General features: G+C 36.1%; 1 protein-coding gene across 5 annotated transcripts in view; it reads left to right on the top strand.

The window, feature by feature from the left end:
- The window catches only part of STPG2 (sperm tail PG-rich repeat containing 2), a 223,210-nt gene that overhangs the window by 34,876 nt on the left and 167,344 nt on the right, over nucleotides 1–20,990 (top strand). For all 5 annotated transcript variants that reach the window (XR_015552964.1, XM_087434618.1, XM_087434620.1 and 2 more), the window contains one exon: nucleotides 514–625. Coding sequence is in view for 4 of the 5 variants with exons in the window: in XM_087434618.1 (XP_087290744.1) it covers nucleotides 514–625 (112 nt within the window). In the remaining variant the exon portion in view is untranslated. The remainder of the gene's footprint in view (nucleotides 1–513; nucleotides 626–20,990) is intronic.

Genomic DNA, 20,990 nt, shown 5'->3' with positions numbered 1-20,990 from the left:
TCACTGTTTGTTTAGTTTCTTATTCTTTCTTGAGGTCATGTAAATTTCAATGACAATAAGCTTCCCCTTCATTTTCAAAGGTCTTTCTTTATGCCCTTTCCTGATTGCTTTATGATATAAATAGCATAGGGTTCCCCCTTATTTTAGTAATAGTTAAAATACCACAGGATTTGAAATTTTAAAGACTTTATGGTAAATAGAATACACAGGAAACTTTTTTTGGTAGCTTTTTGTTGAAACTCATGACATAAATCCCACATTCTATTTTTGTTTTGGAGTCTTTATTAGAATAGGTTTATTATAATGCTCTGAATTGGAAAATGCAGAAGTGACTAATATAAATGAATACATTTTTCAAAGTTTAGAATATATTGATCTAACATACCCAGATGACCTTGTTATTGCATACTTGATAAGCAGGAGATGTTGGTGTAAAAATATTCTCTTTGCTTATATAAACATTTATATATTTGAAACTGAGAACTCCTCAATTTCTTTCTGAATTTTGCAAAGGAAAAAGACACCACATTATGAAAATATTAACATCAAGAAAGATCAACAGCAAAATTATTGCTTATATCTTCCGCGATTTTATGAAGTAATAATATTGCAGGAGGAAAAAAAGGTAAGTTGAAAAGTAGCTATTTCATCTATGTTCTAGATTTTAAGATCATGGAATCTTATTATCACAAGGTTAGAGTACTTTTAGATCTACTGTGCCTGGTAGCTAGTTGTCACTCAATGAATATTGTGGAAGGGACTGTACTTAAAATCTCCATCGAATGATCATTGTCTCTGTTGACACCTCTTATGATAAAGATGACTGACTGTAAGGTTTCTTGTTTCAGTAGTGGACAATTCTTACAATTCCCTTTAAACTGACCAAAATTTACCTGCCTGTTACCTACTTATTCTCCCTTTTCCTATGACTTCTTTTCAATCTCCTTTTAAATCTTTTCTAGTAACACTAAATGTTCTAAATGTCTTTGACTAGTCTAGTTATTTAACTTCAAGATAACTTATTTTCCTTTGAACTTATCTAGGGATCTTCTTCAGTTTGTGAAGCTCACTCTCTTTTTAAAAAAAAAGATAGGGCCAGCCCCATGGCTTAGCGCTTAAGTACGCGCGCTCTGCTACTGGTGGCCCGGGTTCGGATCCCAGACGTGCACCGACGCACCGCTTCTCCGGCCATGCTGAGGCCACGTCCCACATACAGCAACCAGCAGGATGTGCAACTATGACATACAACTATCTACTGGGGCTTTGGGGAAAAAAAGGAGGAGGATTGGCAATAGATGTTAGCTCAGAGCCGGTCTTCCTCAGCTAAAAGAGGAGGATTAGCATGGATGTTAGCTCAGGGCTGATCTTCCTCACAAAAAAAAATAAAAATAAATAAATAAAACTGTTTAAAAAAAAAAATGATACTAGAACTAAGCATAATATTCTTGGTGTAGTCTGGTTGGTACATAGTAAGATTTTCATCTTACTTGTTCTGGACAGTGTATATTTATTAACATAAAACCCGCGATTCCATTAAATATATTTTTTGTTGCTACATTTCAGTTTACTCATTTGGAACTTGTAGGCAAATAAATCTCTGGATTTTTTCCTTCAGCATATTATTATATTTAAACTTGAACACTTGAAGGTTATAGGACAAAAATTTAAAATGGGTCCATTTAGAGTAAGGATAAATGATTCTCAGTAGAAAAATCAATAATTATTTGAATAAGAATTTTCTTTGCATTTGATTTCCTTGGTCTTCCTCTGAATATTAATCAGCAATAAAAATATTATTTATAGAAATATTAGAAAAAGACAAAATAACAGAATAATATAATACAATTGTTTTCTTAGAATAACAATTATAAATCTCAAATAGGGTAAAAAGTGTTAATTTAGAATCATGAGAGATATTAGTCTGTAGTTTTCTTGTAATATCTTTGTCTGGTTTTGGTATTAGGGTAATGCTGGCCTCATAGAATGAGTTAGGAAGTATTACTTCTGCTTCTATCCTCTGAAAGAGACTGAAGAGAATTGGTATAATTTCTTCCTTAAATGTTTAGTAGAATTCACCAGTGGACCCATTTGGGCCTGGAGCTTTCTGTTTTGGAAGGTTATTAATTATTGATTCAATTTCTTTAATAGATATATGCCTATTCAGAGCATCTATTTCTTCTTGTGTGAGTTTGGCAGATTGAGTCTTTCAAGGAACTGGTCCATTTCATTTAGGTTATCAAATGTACAAGCATAGGGTTTTTCATAGTATTCTTTTATTATCCTTTTAATGTCTATGGGATCTGTAGTGATGGCCCCTCCTTCATTTCTGATATTAGTAATTTGTGTCCTCTCTCTCTTTTTTTAGTTTGCCTGGGTAGATTTTATTGATCTTTTCAAAGAACAAGCTTTTTGTTTTGTTGACTCTTTTTATTTATTTTTTATTTTCAATTTCTATTTTCTGCTCTAATTCTTATTATTTCTTTTCTTCTGCTTACTTTGGATTTATTTTGTTTTTTTTTTTTTTTTAATTTTCCTAACGTGGAAACTTAGATTCTCATATGTGCTTTCAGTGCTATAAATGATGTCAATTGTATCTGGTTGATTGATGGTGTTATTGAGTTCAACTATGTCTTTACTGATTTTATGCCTGCTGGTCTGTCCATTTCTGAGGGAGGGGTGTTGAAGTCTCCAACTGTGATAGTGGATTCGTCTATTTCTCCTTGCAGTTTTATCAATTTTTGATTGATATAGTTTGCTGATCTGTTGGTAGGTGCATACACATTAAGAATTGTCATGTCTTCTTGGACAATTGACCCTGTTTATCCCTATGTAATTATCTTCTTTATCCCTGATAACTTTCCTTGCTTTGAAGTCTGCTCTGTGTGAAATTAATATAGCTACTCTTGCTTTCTTTTGATTAGTGTTAGCATGGTATATTTTTCTCCATCCACTTAATTTTAATCTGTATGTGTCTTTATATTTAAAGTGGGATTCTTATAGATGGAAAGACTACTATACAAGTCTTTTATAGTGGGGCTTGTTTTTTGATCCACTCTGGTAATCTCTGTCTTTTAATTAGTGTATTTATATCATTGACATTTAATGGTTATTTATATAGTTAGATTAACATCTAGCGTATTTGTTATTATTTTTTGTTTGATGCCCTTGTTCTTTGTTCCTATTTTTGTCATCCACTCTTTTTCTATCTTTTGTGGTTTTAATTGAGCATTTTATAAGATTACATTTTCTCTCCTTTCTTAGCATATAGCTATATTTATTTGTTTACATTTTAAATGTTTGTGCTAGAGTTTTCAATATACTTTTACAACTAATCCTAGTCTACCTTCAAATAATACTATACCACTTTGTGGGTAGTGTGAATACCTTATAATAATAAAATAATCCTAATTCCTCCCTTCTGTTGCCTGTGTCATTGCTGTCATTCATTTCATTTATATATAAGCATACATAAACATATAAATATATAATATATACATTAGTATACATAATTAAATACATTGTTGCTATTATTACTTTGGGAAAACTATTATCTTTTAGATCAATTAAGAAAAAGAAAATAAAAATTTTTATTTTACCTTTACTTATTCCTGCTTTGATGCAGATCTGAATTTCTGACCTATATGATTTTCCTTCCCTCTAAGGAACTTCTTTTAATGTTTTGTGCAAGGCAGGTCTACTGGCAACAAATTCCCTGAATTTTTGTTTGTCTGAGAAAGTCTTTATTCCTCTTTCACTTTTAAAGGATAATTTTACAGAGTATGGAATTCTAGGTTGTCTTTTTTCTCTCAGCACTTTGAATATTTCCCTCCACTCTGTTCTTACTTACAGAGTTTCTTTGGAGAAGTTGGATGTAATTCTTTGTTCCTCTTGAGGTAAGGTGTTTTTTCCTCTGGATTCTTTCAGGATTTTTTCTTTGTTTTTTATCTTCTGTAGTTTGAAGATGATATGCGTAGGTGTAGTTTTTTTGCATTTATCCTTATTTTTGGGCACTGGTGTTCTCTGAGCATCCTGGATCTGTGGTTTGGTGTCTGATGTTAATTTGGGGAAATTCTCAGTCATTTTTGTTTCAAATATTTCTTCTGTTCCTTTCTCTCTTTCTTCTTCTGGTATTCTCATTATGCATATGTTACACCTTTTGTAACAGTTGTCCCATAGTCTTTGGATATTCTGTTTTGCTGTTTTCAGTCTTTCTTCTCTTTGCTTTTCAGTTTTGGAGGTTTCTATTGAGATAGCCTCAAACTCAGAGATTCTTTCCTCAGCCGTGTCCAGTCTACTAATAAAACTACAAAGGCATTCTTCATTTCTGTTATGGTGTTTTTGATCTCCAGCATTTCTTTTTGGTTCTTTCTTAGGATTTTCATCTCTCTGCTTACATTGCACATCCGTTCTCGCATTCTGTCCTCTTTATCCATTACAGCTCTTAGCATATTAATCATACTTGTTTTCAATTCCAGATCTGATGTTCGCACCATCCCTACCACGCTTGGTTCTGATGTTTGCTCTGTCTCTTCTAATTTTTTGCGTTTTAATATTCATTGTAATTTTTTTTTTTTTTGATAACTGGATGTTTTAGTCTGCTTGGGTTGCTATAACATAATACCATAGACTGGGTCGCTTATAAACAAGAGAAATTTATTCCTTATAGTTCTGGGAGTCTGGGCCGTTCAATTTCAAGCTTCCAGCAGATTCAGTGTCTGGTGAGGGCCCACTTCCTGGTTCATAGATGGTCATCTTTTTACTGTGTCTTCACATGGTGGAAGGGGGAAGGGAGCTCTCTTGGATGTTTTTTTATAAGGCCACTAATCTCATTCATGAGAGCTCTGCCCTCATGAGTTAATCACCTCCCAAAGGTGCCACCTCCAAATACCATCACACCGGGAGAACTGGTTTAAACATGAATTTTAAGGGGACACAAACATTCAATCTATAGCACTTGACATGACGTATCAGGTAAAGGAACTGCTGTAAATATGCCTTTAGTAATGTGGTGGTAAGGTATACAGGAGGGGAAGCATTCCATAGTCCTGTGGTTAGCTCTCAGTCTTTTAGTGAGCCTATGCCTCTGGACTGTGAACTACACAAGTGTTTCTCAGTGTTTTTCCCCCCTTAGGTGGGATAGGATGGCTAGTGTGGGCTGGAGTTGGATATTTCCTTTATCCTTTGTGGAAGGCTAGAGGTGACTGGAGTTGGGTATTTCTCTTCCCCAGGTCTGTTAGGTGCTAATAATATTCCAGCAGGTTAGACTCTGGTTAGTTAGATTCTCTCGAAAGCAGGCCTTGTTAATAAAAACAGAGTGCTCTGGCATATTTCAAAATGGTTCCTTTCCCTTTCCCCTGCCAGAAGCATGAGTAGATTTTCCTCCAGTATTTACTGTGAGAATGTAGTTGAGCTCCTGGAGGTAAATCAGAATTGTGGGGCCCTCATCTATGATTGAGCTCCTGGAGTTCTTAACTCTCAGACTTGTTTGCAGTGAGCCTCCAGCACTTCTTCAGTCACATTTCAGATTTTTCTATCCCAGCACTATCCCAGGTTTACACAGTGGTTTCTACTTGTAAGTCTCTGCTCTGGTAAACTGTGACTCCCCATATTTGCCTGTCTGTCTCTCCAGTGTTGGGGCAGCAGTTTGCCCTGTGTCCTCTGCTTTCTCATGAATCTAAGAAGAGTTAGATTTTTCATTCTGTTCAGGTTTTTACTTGTTGTTAGGGAGGAGTGGTGACATCCAAGTTCCTTACATATAGAACTGGAAACTGGAAGTCAGGAAATGAGGTTTTTAAACATAAAATATTTTCTGGAAGTGACATTAGCAAGATGGGGAACTAGGAGTCCCAACACTCATCTCCCTCATACAAAACAATAACAACCAATAAACGACTATGTCCTGATGAAAGTGGGTCTGAGAGAGCTCCAAAGTACAAGGTGGAAGCTACAGAAACCCCGAGGAGCTCAAAACTGAAGATGCCACATAGGAAAGTGTAGGAGGCATTTTACCTGCATCACCCATCCCTTAGTCCATTACAGTTTGATACCAAGAAGGATCCTACCTGTGCAATCTCCCCCTACTTAGGAAAAGGGAGTGAGAGACCCTGGCAGCCCTTGTTACCACCATGGACATCTGAAACTTCCACTACTGAGGACTCCTGCAGTCTTCACTTATGCTTAACTCAGCTGTTGGAGCTGCTTGGACCCCACGCCACTGTGCCTCCCCTGGAGAAGAAGCTACTGGAGCCCTCCACCTCCAGGACTAGAGCTGCCACCCACCTCTTACAACCATGCACACACCCAAGGCGCTGGCCCTGTGGTGGCTATGTATGTGCCCACATCTTAGACACCAACATGAACACTGCAGTGAGTATGCTCCTGTACCAGACTCAGCTCCAAGAGGGGTTACTTTGGCCATGACTTCCCTCTCTGGGAAAAAGGAGAACAGGAGGATTGCAGCACCTTTTGACACTGAGGACCCCAGCAGCCCTTGGTGCCACTGTGGACATGTGCAGCCTTGGCTACCAAAGAACCCTGCAGTCTTTAATGACATTGACCTTAGGTGTCAGAGATTCATGGAGTGTATACTGCTGCACCCTTCCTAAAGCCAGAGCCTCCTCTGTGGTCCCCTGTCCTCCTGGACCTGGAGCCACTGCACCCCACTCAGCTGGTGCCCTCACAACCACCCATAGTTCTTTCCACATTGAAGCCAATCCATAAAGTCTGGAAGAGGTGACTATTCCCTCAAATGTGCAGACATCAATGCAAGGCTACAGAAAAAATCAAGGAAACACCAAAGGAACACAATAATTTTCCAGTAACTGGCCCCAGAGAAATGAAGATCTATTAATTGCCTGTCAATGAATTCAACGTTATTTTTTTAAGGAAGCTCAGTGAGCTACAAGAGAACAAAGGTAGACAACTCAATGAAATCAAGATAACAATACGTGAATAAAATGAGGTTAACAGAGATGGAAATCATGAAAAGAACCAAACAGAAGTTCTGGAGCTGAAGAATACAATGAATGAAATGAAAAATGCAATAGAGAGCTTCAACAGTAGATTCAATCAAGTAGAAGAATCTGTGAACTCAAAGAGAGGTCATTTGAAATTATCCAGCCAGAGAAGAAAAACAATGAATGAAAAAGAGTGAAGAAAGTCTACAGGATTTATGTGACATGTTTAGAGAACCAATATATGCATTTTGGGAGTCTCAGAAGGAGAAGAGAGAGATAAAGGGGCAGAAAGAAATAATGGCTGAAAATTTCCCAAATCTCTGCAGAGAAATGGACATACATATTCAAGAAGCTCAAAGGTCCCAAAACAGGATCAACCCGAAGAAGATTACACTGAGACACATTATCATCAAATTGTGAAGAGTCAACAACAGAGAATTTTGAATACAGCAAGAGAAAAGTGATTTATCACATATAAGGACCACCTCCCTCCATGCTGCTGTCCCTCCATAAGAATATAAGTGGATTTCTTAGCAGAAACCTTGAGGCCAGTAGAGGGTGGAAAGAGATAGTCTAAGTACTGAAAGAAAAAAACTTGCCAAATAAGAGCACTATACCTGGAAATATTATTATTTAAAAATGGAGGAGAGATAAAGTCTTTCCCAGACAAACAATAACTGAGGGAATTTGTCACCACTAGACCTGCCTTACAAGATATGCTTAAGGAATTTCTTCAAACAGAAATGAAAACATGCTAAACAGCAACATGAAAACACAAGAAAACATAAGTCTCATAAGTAAAGTAAATATATAGACATACACAGATTAATGTAACATAGTAAAGATGGTGTGTAAATTAATATAAAAGTCAACAGGGAAAAATATTTTTTAATGGTACACGTTATAAAAAGAAGCAAACTCTGTCTACAAGAACACAGTGTGTGTGTATGTGGGAATAGTAAAAGATTAGTGTTTCTGTATGTGACTGAAGTTAAGTTGTTATCAAATTGAAGTGGAAGGTTCTAACTACAAGATATTTTATGCAACCTTGGAATGAACCGCGAAAAAACCTGTAATAGATACACAAAAGATAAAGACAAAAAACCAAAGCAAATCACTACAAAAAATCATCAAATCACAAAAGAAGAGAGCAAGAGAGAAAGAGAAGGACAAAACAACCACAAAACAAAAAGGAAACAATTTAAAAAATGGCAATGCTAAGTCTTTACTTATCAATAATTACCTTAAATATAAATGCATTAAACTCACTAATCAAAAGGCCTAGAGTGGCTGAATGGATTAAAAAGGCAAGATCCAGTGATATGCTGTCTATAACAGACTCACTTTAGAATTAAGGACACACGTAAGCTAAAAGTGAAGGGATGGAATAAGATATTTCATGCAAATGGTGACCAAAAGAAAGCAGGGGTGGCTATACTACTGTACGACAAAATAGAATTTAAGTTTCAAACTGTCTCTAGGGACAAAGAAGGTCAATGTATAATGATAAAGTGGTCAATTCAACAGAAAAATATAACAATTATATATGCACTCAGTGTCCTAACATATACCTAAATATATAAAACAAATATTGACAGATCTTAAGGCAGAAATTGACAGCAATACAAAATATAGGGGACTACAACACCTCACTTTCAATAATGGATAGAACATCCAGACAGAAAACAGTTGACTTGAACAACATTATAGACCAAATGAATCTAACTGACCTATGCAGAAATTTCTACCCAACAGCAGAAGAATACACGTTCTACTCAAGTGCACATTGAATATTTTCCAAGATAGATCACATCTTAGGTAATAAAACAAGTCTTAACAAATTTAAGAACATCAAAATCCTTCCAAGTATCTTTTCTAATCACATTGGAATAAAAATAGGATCAATGACTGTAAGAAAATGGGAATATTCACAAATATTTGGAAACAAAACAACACTCTCTTAAAAACTTGTCAAAGAGGAAATCAAAAGGAAGTTTAAAAGGTATCTCAAAACAAACATAAATGAAAACACAACATACCAAAACTTATGGGCTGGAGCAAAAGTGGTTCTAAGAAGGAAGTTTATCATGAATAATGTCTATATTAAAACAGAAAAAAGATCTCAAACAACCTAACTTTACACCATGAGGAACTAGAAAAATAAGAACAAACTAAGCCCAAAGTTAGCCAAAGGCAGGAAATAATAAAGATTAGAGCAGAAATAAATAAAATAGAGGACAACAACAACAAAAACAAAGTAGAAAAAACTTAATAAAACTAAGAGTTGGTGTTTTGAAAGATAAAGAAAATTGACAAACCATTAGATAGACTAAGAAAAATAGAGGGAAGACTCAAATAAAATCAGATGAGAGAGTAGACATTGCAATGGATGTCTCAGAAATAAAAAAGATTATAAGGGACTATTATGAACAACTGTGTGCCTACAAACTAGACAACCTACAAGAAATGAATAAATTTCTAGAAACATTCAACCTACCAAAATTGAATCAAGAATAGTTAGGAAGCCTGAACAGACCAATAACACAGAGATTGAATTAGTAATAAAAAATATCCCAACAAAGAAAAGCCCAGGACCTAATGTCTTCATGGATGAATTCTACCAAATATTCAAAGAAGAATTAATATCAAAACTTCTTAAATTCTTCCAAAAAATAGAAGCAGGAACAGTTTCAAACTCATATGAGGCCAGCATCGCCCTGATACTATAACCAGGCAAAGACACTCCAAGAAAAGAAAACTACAGGCCAGTATCCCTCATGAACATTGATACAAATCCTTTATAAAATATTAGCAAACTGAATTCAACAGGACATTAAAAGAATCATATACCATGGCCAACTGGGATTTATCCCAGGGATGCAAGGATGGTTCAACATACACAAATCAGTAACATGATACAACACATTAACAAAATGAAAGAAAAAAACTCCACATCATCATCTCAATAGATGCAGAAAAAGCATTGACAAAGTTCAACACCTGTTCATGATTAAAACTCTAAACAAAATACATATAGAAGGATCTTACATCAACAGAAAAAAGAAAATGAATATGCTCACTATCTGAGATGATAGATATATTAATTAGCTTGATTGCAGTGATTAGTTCACCATATATATGTATATCAAATGATCAAATTGTCCACGTTAAATATATACCACTACCATTTTGCTTTCCTCTTGTATTTTTTCATTTACAATAATTATAAATTGTATGCCAAAATATTATGTTAGTATTATCCTATTGTGTATCCTATTATTTGCTACACTTGGAAAAACTCTAAAAGATAATTAACGGTTATAGCACAAGTCTTGGTGTGTTAGGGGAGTGAGTGGTGGAAGATGTGAACACTCTTAGGAGCTGAAGATTTGATTGCTTCTTGGTGTGTCTTTTTCTAGTGAGATCTAATGTACAGTTTAAATTTGACCATATTTAAGGGTAATTTAATTTTAATTACATATATATGCTTTTAAATACAAATTTTAAACAAAATATTGTGTTTACCCAGGAGCTTATCTATTGTAACTGTATGCAGTTTCCCACTTTTTCCTTCAAAAATCAACTCTGTGAAAACAATTTTGATAAAATAAGAATATTGGGGTATCAAAGAACATTTATAATTATAGCAGATGTGAAAGTATTGATATTTTCTTCATGTTTAGTATAATATAAAACTAATAAATGTTTTGTTCAAAATGAAGAATTTTTCCCATAACTTTTTCCATGACAACATCCTGAAACTAGAGAAATAAAATTTAAAGAATAACTTATTTATTTACTTTATAAATAGTAAAAACAATGAGTTAAATTGAATGAACTAGTTAAAAACTAGGATCTTAATTGTACATGGCATTTCTCAATGCTTTATTGTCATAGAAAAATTTTGTTTCTTAATGTAGAAATTGTTAGTTCAAATTTTGAGGTAATGAGGGAAGATGGACTCTTTTCCATTTTCTAAATTCAGAATTTCTCTTCTTACATAACACTGAATGGTAATTTTTCGATGATTCTTAGGCTGGATTTGGCTCATAGGCCGGTTAGCTGACCCCTGAAAGAGAAATATTAAGGTGTACAGGAGATTGATTCAATAATTTTATTTGGATGGCCTATATCATTTTGGTGATGTATGCAGAACAGACCTCTCCAGAGGGTGAGGGAGGTAGGTGTTCAGCACTTGAGAAGAATGAATATACACTATGGGGAATGTGACAAGGAGTTAAACTGATATAAATAAAATAGTTGCAGATCAACAGAAAAAGGTCCCATTATTTGATAGTGGTAAGCAAAAGCTCGTTGTTTTCAATATGGGGGCAAGAATGGGCACCTGTATGGTGTGGCTACACATTGTTGGAGATTGGAGCTATCGATATGGTGAAATGGTGAGGGTTTGAGAAAATCAGGATTTTCAAGCCTGAATGGCTAATCATGGAATTTGGGTGGGGGGTGGGGGGGGGGGAGAGATAAAAGAAATCAGAAGGGGCTTGATGGGCTGTAAGAATAGGGAAGAGTTGAGAACTGGGAGATAAAAATGAGGGTCAACAGGAGATAGATAGGAGAGAGGAAATAGACGAAGTGAAAGGATAGTTGGTTATGGTCACTGAAGGTAATTTCATGGAGAAGAAACTGTTCTTAGTGACAACAAAATCCTCAGTATGTTATGCTCTTGTGACTTTGCTAAATTAACATTTGTTAAGTAGAGCCCTGGGGTGTTGGATGGGGAGCCATGTTTAACAAAAGACGGCAAGGGAATTGAAATAGAGAAGTTTATTACTTACGGGTCCTGGAGGAGGTACAGGGTGTGCCCTCAGGTTGCACGTGGGGAGGTCAAGGCAGGGTGCAGGCAGAGAACATGGCAGGACCTCTGGGGCACATGCCTTTATTAGGGTCCATGGGTGGAGTGCTGTGGGATTCTTGGGCTAAGGTTGGATTGGTGAATTCAAACTGAAAGAGGTGGAGTTTTGGTAAGCTTCCAGGGGGTCTTATCTAAGGGGCATGCGAGAGGAAGGCCCTGGGAGGCAGAGGAGAGTGGTTATCACAAGGGCCGTAGGGGGAGTCATATGAAGAACTTACATTTACTTGTGACTCTATGGACTATTATCTTGGGCATGCCCTTGAGGGAGGAGGGGCTAGTGTCAGTGCAAGGCCCTGCAGGCTGCTTGGTAACACAAGATGGATGCCGAAGCTGCAGTATGGAGTAGTTTACTAAACTCTCAACATGCCTATAGGTAGCTGAGGTGGAGAGATATTTAGTGATCAGGTGATAAAAAGATTATAAAGTTTTCTTAGTTCTGTTTAGGAAGCTCTCACAGTCATTGCTACTCTACTGCTCTGGCATCATGCTGGGCTTGGCTGAAGGTTGGATAAACCCTGTGGTTTGCCACTTTCCTAGCTGCCGACTAGGAAATGAGGCATAGGATTTCTTTCGGAATCACAAAGTCATCTGGAATAGATCACTCCTGCCCACCCCTCAATTTAGCACGTAGCCTCAGGAAGGGGAAGCGTAAGGCTCAGGACCAATTCTCAAACATGCACATCTAAGATCTTCTGCTTTTTCTCCCACTCCCTTATGCATGAGATCTTTCTCTAGGCAAGGAGAGAAAATGCATGGGAAATGGCCTCTCTGATGGTATTTTCTTCTTTTGTCTTAATGCTTGATCCTTGACAATGCCAGGAAATTGCCTCTTTTTCTGTATATCCTTTATAGTCTCAGCTGCCCAAATACAGATGAATAGAAATGAGAATACCAGAAGGGATTTCAGTAGTGGAGTGCTGCAGAGCTTTCAATAGCTGTTATGAAAAAAGAAAGTAACTAGTAAGCAGACTGGAGAAATATCTTAATCTTGGGGCCCAGGGATGGGAAAAAGAGCGAGGAGAAGTGACCAACTTTAAAAAAGTGCCTGGAAAATAACATTTTGGAGTACCTCTCCCATACTTTAAGAGCAGCTGAAGGAAGTATGACTTGGGAAGGTTGGGAAATTTGATGTGCAATAGGCTGAATAGTTTCACTCCATTTCTTGGTGTTTTAAAGTCAGCTGATGCACTGACTCCTGCAATAGATGGTACATAAAAATGAGTCATGGGTAGCGATTCCTTGAAACCATCTTGGAATGCTCTTTACTTATTTGGAGCCCATTGATCTTCCTCTTGTTTCCCTGGATGTCCCTCAGATTTCTGGCTTGTATTGACCCTTTCCTATTCCTCTTTTTGGCTTATTAGACTTTGGCTTCCCTCTTTGGTTCTCTTGTTTTCACATCTTTACAAAGCTCTTTCTCTGAACCCTCTGGGTCTGGCTAATCCAGGGCATTCTCTTCCCTTTACCTCCCTGTAAGGGGGAAATTACCACACATGCCAGAAGAGGGGATATTGTCTTTTCAGATTTGTTTCTCCAAGTGTTCATCTTTTTTTTTTTAATGTCATTTAGAGTTTGCCTCAAAATGCACTTCTTTTTAAATTTAGAAGTTTACTTTGTTTTTTAAAAACAGCTTTATTGAGATATAATTCACATATCAGATAATTCATCCATTTAAAGTATACCATTAAATGATTTAGTATGTTCACAGAGTTGTGCGACCATCTCCACAATCAATTTTAGAAAATTTAACTTGCCCCATTTAGCAGTCTTCCCATTTCCCACCAATCCTCTCAGCTCTAGGCAATCACTAATCTACTTTCTGTTTCTGTAGATTTGCCTATCTGGATATTTCATATAAATGGAATCATACAATATTTGTCCTTTTGTGACTGACTTCTTTCACTTGGCAAACGTTTTCCATGTTGTGGCATGTATCAAGATTTCATGTCTTTTTTATGGCTCAATAATATTCCATTGTATGGATATACCACATTTTGGTTATCTGTTTATCAGCTGATGGACATTTGGGTTGTTTACACTTTTTGGCTAAGAATAAAAATAATAAGTATAATAATATAATATGCTAAACGAAAGCATAATAATAATGGGCATAAGAATACTTCTGCTATGAATGTTTGTGTACAAGTCTTTGTGTGGTTGTATGTTTTCATTTCTCTTGAGTATATACCTGGGAGTGGAATTGCTGGATAATATCATTACTGTATATTTAACTTTTTGTAGAACTGTTTTACAAAGCAGCTACACTATTTTTTTTTTTTTTGATGAGGAAGATTGGCCCTGAGCTAATGTCTGTTGCCAATCTTCCTCTTTTTGCTGAGGAAGATTGGCCCTGAGCCAACATCCATGCCCATCCTCCTCCACTATATATGTGGGACGCCTGCCACAGCATGGCTTGATGGGTGGTGCGTAAGTCCGTGCCCGGGATCTGAACCCGCAAACCCCGGTCTGCCAAGGTGGAATGTGCGAACTTAACCACTGTGCCACCGGGCTGCCCCTAATAATGCTTTTTGTGAATGAATTGATTACGGATCTGAAAAATGAGCAGTTTTATTTTAAAATTTGAATTTAGAGAAAGAATTCTTAGGTTTTCTCTTCCCTCCCATTTATCCTATTGCCTTAGAAGAATAAGTTTTAAAGCAGTAAATTAAATGAGTAAGTACTCTAGTGTCTTTGGATTTAAGCATTTTCTGATGGTACAACAAAATATAATATATAATATGAATATAATATTTTAACGCTGATTGTGAGTTTTTTAATTTATCATATCCTTGAGATCTATTTAATTGTGTTTTATACACAATGTTGTTTCAATACATCTTTTGAATGTATTATGGCATTCTACTCTACTGAGAACTTATGTTAAAAAACACAAATATTAACTTTTATTCAACCTGAATATTTTCCACAGGAATTTGTTTTGCCTTCATCAATGAAAGTTCTTTTTGCTATCTTCCTTAACATTAAGGAAGTCTTTAATATACAAAAACATTTAACAATTGTTCCTATTGAAGTTCTTTGATTTGGTAATACAAAATTTATGAAGTTGCTGTATTAGCTTTTTGTCAGTTAAAAAACTGAGTAAAATTTCACTAGGTGGCGCCAATACTTTGGATCTTTATTGACATAAAACCTTGTTTATTCATTCGTTTCCCATGTTCATTAAAACAAATGTTTAAAAAGTATGTGACAAGGTATAAAAATTTGCCTTGTAGTTTTCCTGAGCAAATCTAAATTGGAAATTTTAGTTTTTTGGAAGTTTTACCAAATGGAAATAACTTGGAACTATGTATTTTAAAATGTAAATTCTGGTTGCAGACCAAGTTATAGAGCTGTCATTTCTCTATTTAATTTATCAAAATTGTTTGCATTTTAAATGTTATATTTTAAAAGTGTAATTTATTAACTAGGTTTTTGTCTGGATTAGTAGATGATGACCTAAAAATAATTTACTGATATTAAGTAGATCTCAAGTAGAAAGGTTTAGTTTCAAATAAGTAAAAATATGCTTAAAAAGATTAATAAGGACATAAGAGGCGGAAATAATATGTAGCCTTTTGTGATTAATTTTTGAAGCCCACCATTATATTATTATTGATGGTTTTCCTCTTAAGGGTCGATTGTTCTATTATTTCTGATGCAAAAATTTCACCTTTTCATTTATCATTGCTGGTCTTTAATATTTGTTAAATTATGTGATTGGTTAATATTATAACAGGTACTTGGCAATTTATTGCAGTTAGTAATATGTAGTGGTGGCCTTGAAAGAGCTTGAATTTGAGGATAAACAAAGATTTAAGAAGACTTGGATAGGGCCGGCCCCGTGGCTTAGTGGTTAAGTGCATGCGCTCCGCTGCTGGTGGCCTGGGTTCGGATCCTGGGTGCGCACCAACGCACCACTTCTCCGGCCATGCTGAGGCTGCGTCCCACATACAGCAACTAGAAGGATGTGCAGCTATGACATACAACTATGTACTGGGGCTTTGGGGGGAAATAAAATAAATAAATAAAATCTTAAAAAAAAAAGAAGACTTGGATACAATTAAATATTTTTCTACTCCAAACACAAATTAGTTGTTTGTGTTATGGTTACTGTATCCAAAAGTCTAAGTGCTCATTTTTCTTATTTTCTAAGAAAACTTTTCCTATTTTTAATTTTTATTTAATTAATTTTTTATTGAGGTAACATTGGTTTATAACATTATGTAAATTTCAGGTATACATTATTATATTTCGATTTCTGTGTAGACGACATCATGTTCACTACCCAAAGTCTAAAGCCATCCATCACCATACACATGTGCCCTCTTACTCCTTTTGCCCTCCCCCCATCCTCCTCTCCTCTGGTAACCACAAATCTATTTTCTGGGTCTATGAGTTTGTTTGTTGTTGTTTTTTCTACCTTCCACATGTGAGTGAAATCATATGGTATTTGTCTTTTTCCGTCTAACTTATTTCGCTTGGCATAATGCCCTCAAAGTCCATCCATGTTGTTACAAATGGCAAGATTTCATTGTTTTTGATGGCTGGGTAGTATTCCATTATATATATATATATATATAAATATACCACATCTTCTTTATCCGTTCATCCGTTGATGGGCGCTTAGGTTGTTTCAAAGTCTTGGCTATTGTGAATAATGCTGCAATGAGCATAGGGGTGCATATATCTTTTCGAATTAGTGTTTTCATGTTCTTTGGATAAATACCCAGAAGTGAAATAGCTGGATCATATGGTAGTTCTATTCTTAATTTTTTGAGGAATCCCCATAGTTTTTTCCATAGTGGCTGTATCAGCTTTCATTCTCACCAGCAGTGTATGAGAGTTCCCTTTTCTCCACATCCTCTCCAACGCTTGTTATTTCTTGTCTTTTTAATAATAGACATTCTGGTGGACATGAGGTGATATCTCATTGTAGTTTTTTTTGTGTGTGAGGAAGTTCAGCCCTGAGCTAACATCTGATGCCAATCCTCCTCTTTTTATTTTTTTGCCGAGGAAGATTGGCCCTGAGCTAACATCCGTGCCTGTCTTCCTCCATTTTATATGGGATGCTGCTACAGCATGGCTTGGCAAGCAGTGCGTTGGTGCGCGGCCGGGATCCAAACCTGTGAACCCCGGGCCGCCAAAGCAGAGCGCTTGCACTTAACCACTTGCGCCACCGGGCTGGCCCCTTATTGTAGTTCTGATTTGCATTTCCCTAATAATTGGTGATGTTGAACATCTCATGTGACACTGGGCCATCTGTATATCTACTTTGGAAAAATGTCTGTTCAGATCCTCTGCCCATTTTTTAATTGTTTTTTTTTATTGTTGAGTTGTGTGAGTTCTTGATATATTTTGGAAATTAACCCCATGTTGGATATATGATTTGCAAATATTTTTATTCTAGTTGGTGGGTTGTTTTTTTGTTTCATTGATGGTTTCCTTTGTTGTGCAGAGGCTTTTTAGACTGATGTAGTCCCATTGGTTTATTTTTTCCTTTGTTTCCCTTGCCTGAGGAGACATGGTATTCAAAGAGATACTCCTAAGACTGATGTCAAAGAGCATGCTGCCTATATTTTCTTCTAGGAGTTTTATGGTTTCAAGTCTTACATTCAAGTCTTTAATCCATTTTGGGTTAGTTTTGTGTGTGATGTAAGATAATGGTCTACTTTCATTCTTTTGCATGTGGCTGTCCAGTTTTCCCAGCACCATTTATTGAAGAGACTTTCCTTTCTCCATTGTATATTCTTGGCTCCTTTGTCAAAAATGAGCTGTCCACAAATGTCGGTTTATTTCTGGGCTCTCAATTCTGTTCCATTGATCTGTATATCTTTTTTGTACCAGTACCATGCCGTTTTGATTATTACAGCTTTGTAGTATACTTTGAAATCAGGGAGTGTGATGCCTCCAGCTTTGTTCTTTTTTCTTAGGCTTGCTTTGGCTATTTGGGGTCTTTCATTTTTCCATATAAATTTAGGATTCTTTGTTCTATTTCTGTGAAAAATGTCACTGGCGTTTTGATAGGGATCACATTAAATCTGTAGATTGCTTTAAGCGGTATGGACATTTTGACTATGTTATATCTTCAATCTATGAGCACAGAATATCTTTCCATTTCTTTGTGTCTTCTTTGATTTCTTTCAACAGTGTTTTATAGTGTTCAGTGTACAGGTCTTTCACCTCTTTGGTTAAATTTGTTTCTAGGTATTTTATTATTATACCTAAGTATTATTATCTTTCTATTGCAATTGTAAATGGGACTGTATTCTTGACTTCTTTTTCTGTTATTTCCTTGTTAGTATATAGAAACGTAACTGATTTTTGTATGTTGATTTTGTACCCTGTAAATTCACTGTATTTGTTTATTATTTCTAATAGTTTTTTGGTGGATTCTTTAAGATTTTGTATATATAAAATCATGTCGTCTGCAAATAGTGACAGTTTTACTTCTTCCTTTCCGATTTGGATCTCTTTTATGTCCAATGTGCATTTGAAAACTTTGCTTAACTTCTCTGCCTAGGACTTCCAATACTATGTTAAATAAGAGTGATGACAGTAGGCATTCTTGTCTTGTTCCTGTTCTTAGAGGGATAGCTTTCAGTTTTTCACCATTGAGTATGATGTTAGTTTTGGGTTTGTCATATATGGCCTTTATTATGTTGAGGTACTTTCCTTCTATACCCATTTTATTCAGAGTTTCTATCATAAATGGATACTGTGTCTTGTCAAATGCTTTCTCTGCATCATGTGATTTTTATTCTTCATTTTATTAATGTGGTGTGTCCAGTTGATTGATTTGCAGATGTTAAACCATCCTTGCATTCCTGGAATAAATCCTAGTTAATCATGGTGTATCATCCTTTTAATGTATTGTTGTATTCAATTTGCTAATATTTTGTTGAGGACTTTTGCAACTATGTTCATCAGTACTGTAATTTTTTGTGTATGTTGTCCTTTTCTGGTTTTGGTATCAGGGTAATGTTGGCCTTCTAGAATCGGTTAGGAAGCATCCCCCAACTCTTCAATTTTTTGGAACAGTTTGAGAAGGATAGGAATTAAATTTTCTTTGAATGTTTCCTAGAATTTACCAGGGTAGCCGTCTGGTCCTGGACTTTTGTTTTTTGGGAGTTTTTTGATTACTATTTTGATCTCCTTACTAGTGATCGGTCTATTCAGATTCTCTATTTCTTCTTAATTCAGTTTTGGAAGGTTGTATAATTCTAAGAATTTATCCGCTTCTTCTAGATTATCCAATTTGTTGGAGTATAATAGCTTTTCATAGTATTCTCTTATAATCATTTGTATTTCTGTGGTATCTGTTGTAATTATTCCTCTTTCATTTCTGATTTTATTTATTTGAGGCTTCTCTCTTTTTCTCTTGGTGAGTCTCACTAAGGGTTCATCAGTTTTGTTTATCTTTTCAATGAACCAACTCTTAGTTTCATTGCTCCTTTCTATTGCCTTTTATCTCTATTTCATTTATTTATGGTCTGATTTTTATTATTTCTTTCCTTCTACCGATTTAGGGCTTGGTTTTTTCTTCTCTTTTAGTTCCTCTAGGTGTATTGTTAGATTGTTTAGTTGAGATTTGTTTTTTTTTTGAGGTTGCCTGTATTACTATAAACTTCCTTCTTATTACTGCTTTTGCTGTATCCCATAGATTTTGGTATGTCATATTTTCATTTCCGTTTGTCTCTAGGTATTTTTTGATTTTTCTTTTGATTTCTTCATTGACCCAATAGTTGGTCAGCAGCATTTTATTTAATCTCCACATAAGTGTGACTTTTCCAGTTTTCTTCTTGTAGTTGATTTCTAGTTTCATACTGTTGTGGTCAGAAAAGATGCTTGATATTATTTCAGTCTTCTTAAATTTATTGAGACTTGTTTTTTGGCCTATTATGTGATCTATTCTGGAGAATGTCCAATGTGCATTTGAAAAGAATGTGCATTCTGCAGTTTTTCGATGGTATGTTCTGTATATATCTAAGTCCATCTGGTCTTATGTGTCATTTAAAGTCAATGTTTGCTTATTGATCTTCTGTCTGGATGACATATCCATTGATGTAAGTGGACTGTTAAAGTCCCCTACTATTATTTTGTTACTGTCAGTTTCTCCTTTTATGTCTGTTAATATTTGTTTTAGGTATTTAGGTGCTCCTATGTTGGGTGCATAGATATTTACAAGTGTTATATCCTCTTGTTGGATTATTCCTTTTATCATTATGTAGTGCCCTTCTTTTTTTTTTTTTTTGTGAGGAAGATCAGCCCTGAGCTAACATCCATGCCAATCCTCCTCTTTTTGCTGACGAAGATTGGCCCTGGGCTAACATCTGTGCTTATCTTCCTCCACTTTATATGGGACGCTGCCACAGCATGGCCTGACAAGTGGTGCCTTGGTGCGCACCCGGGACCCGAACCCAGGCCGCCAGCAGTGGAGCGCGCTCACTTAACCACTACGCCACGGGGCTGGCCCCCTTTTTTTTTTTTTGTGAGGAAGATCAGCCCTGAGCTAACATCCATGCCAATCCTCCTCTTTTTTGCTGAGGAAGACTGGCCCTAAGCTGATATCCGTGCCCATCTTCCTCCACTTTATGTGGGAAGCTGCCACAGCATGGCCTGACAAGCGGTGTGTCTGTGCACGCACAGGATCCAAACCCGGGCTGCCAGCAGTGGAGCTTGTGCACTCAACCGCTATGCCATGGGGCTGGCCCCTGTAATGCCCTTCTTTGTCTCTTGTTACAGTTTTTGTTTTGAACTCTATTTTGTCTGACATAAGTATTGCTACCCTAACTTTATTTTCCTTTCCATTTGCATGGAATATCTTTTTCTGTCTTTTCACTTGCAGTTTGTGAGTGTCTTTAGGTCAGAGTGTGTGTCTTGTATGCAGAATATATATGGGTCTTGTTTTTTCATCCATTCAGCTACCCTATGTCTTTTTTTTTTTTTTTTATAAATGTACTTTAATCTTTTTTTGTTTTGAGGAAGATTGGCCCTGCGCTAACATCTGTGGCCAATCTTCCTTTTTCTTTTTTCTCCCCAAAGCCCCAGTACATAGTTGAATATCATAGTTGTAGAGTTGTAGCTCTTCTATGTGAGACACCGCCTCAGCATGGTTTGATTAGCAGTGCATAGGTCCACGCCCAGGATCTGAACCTGCGAAC

Source organism: Ceratotherium simum, chromosome 8, assembly GCF_057802395.1.
Source record: "Ceratotherium simum simum isolate JZ-2026a chromosome 8, ASM5780239v1, whole genome shotgun sequence".
In the NCBI taxonomy this organism is placed as follows: domain Eukaryota; kingdom Metazoa; phylum Chordata; class Mammalia; order Perissodactyla; family Rhinocerotidae; genus Ceratotherium; species Ceratotherium simum.
This window is presented reverse-complemented; position numbering and strand designations above follow the sequence as displayed.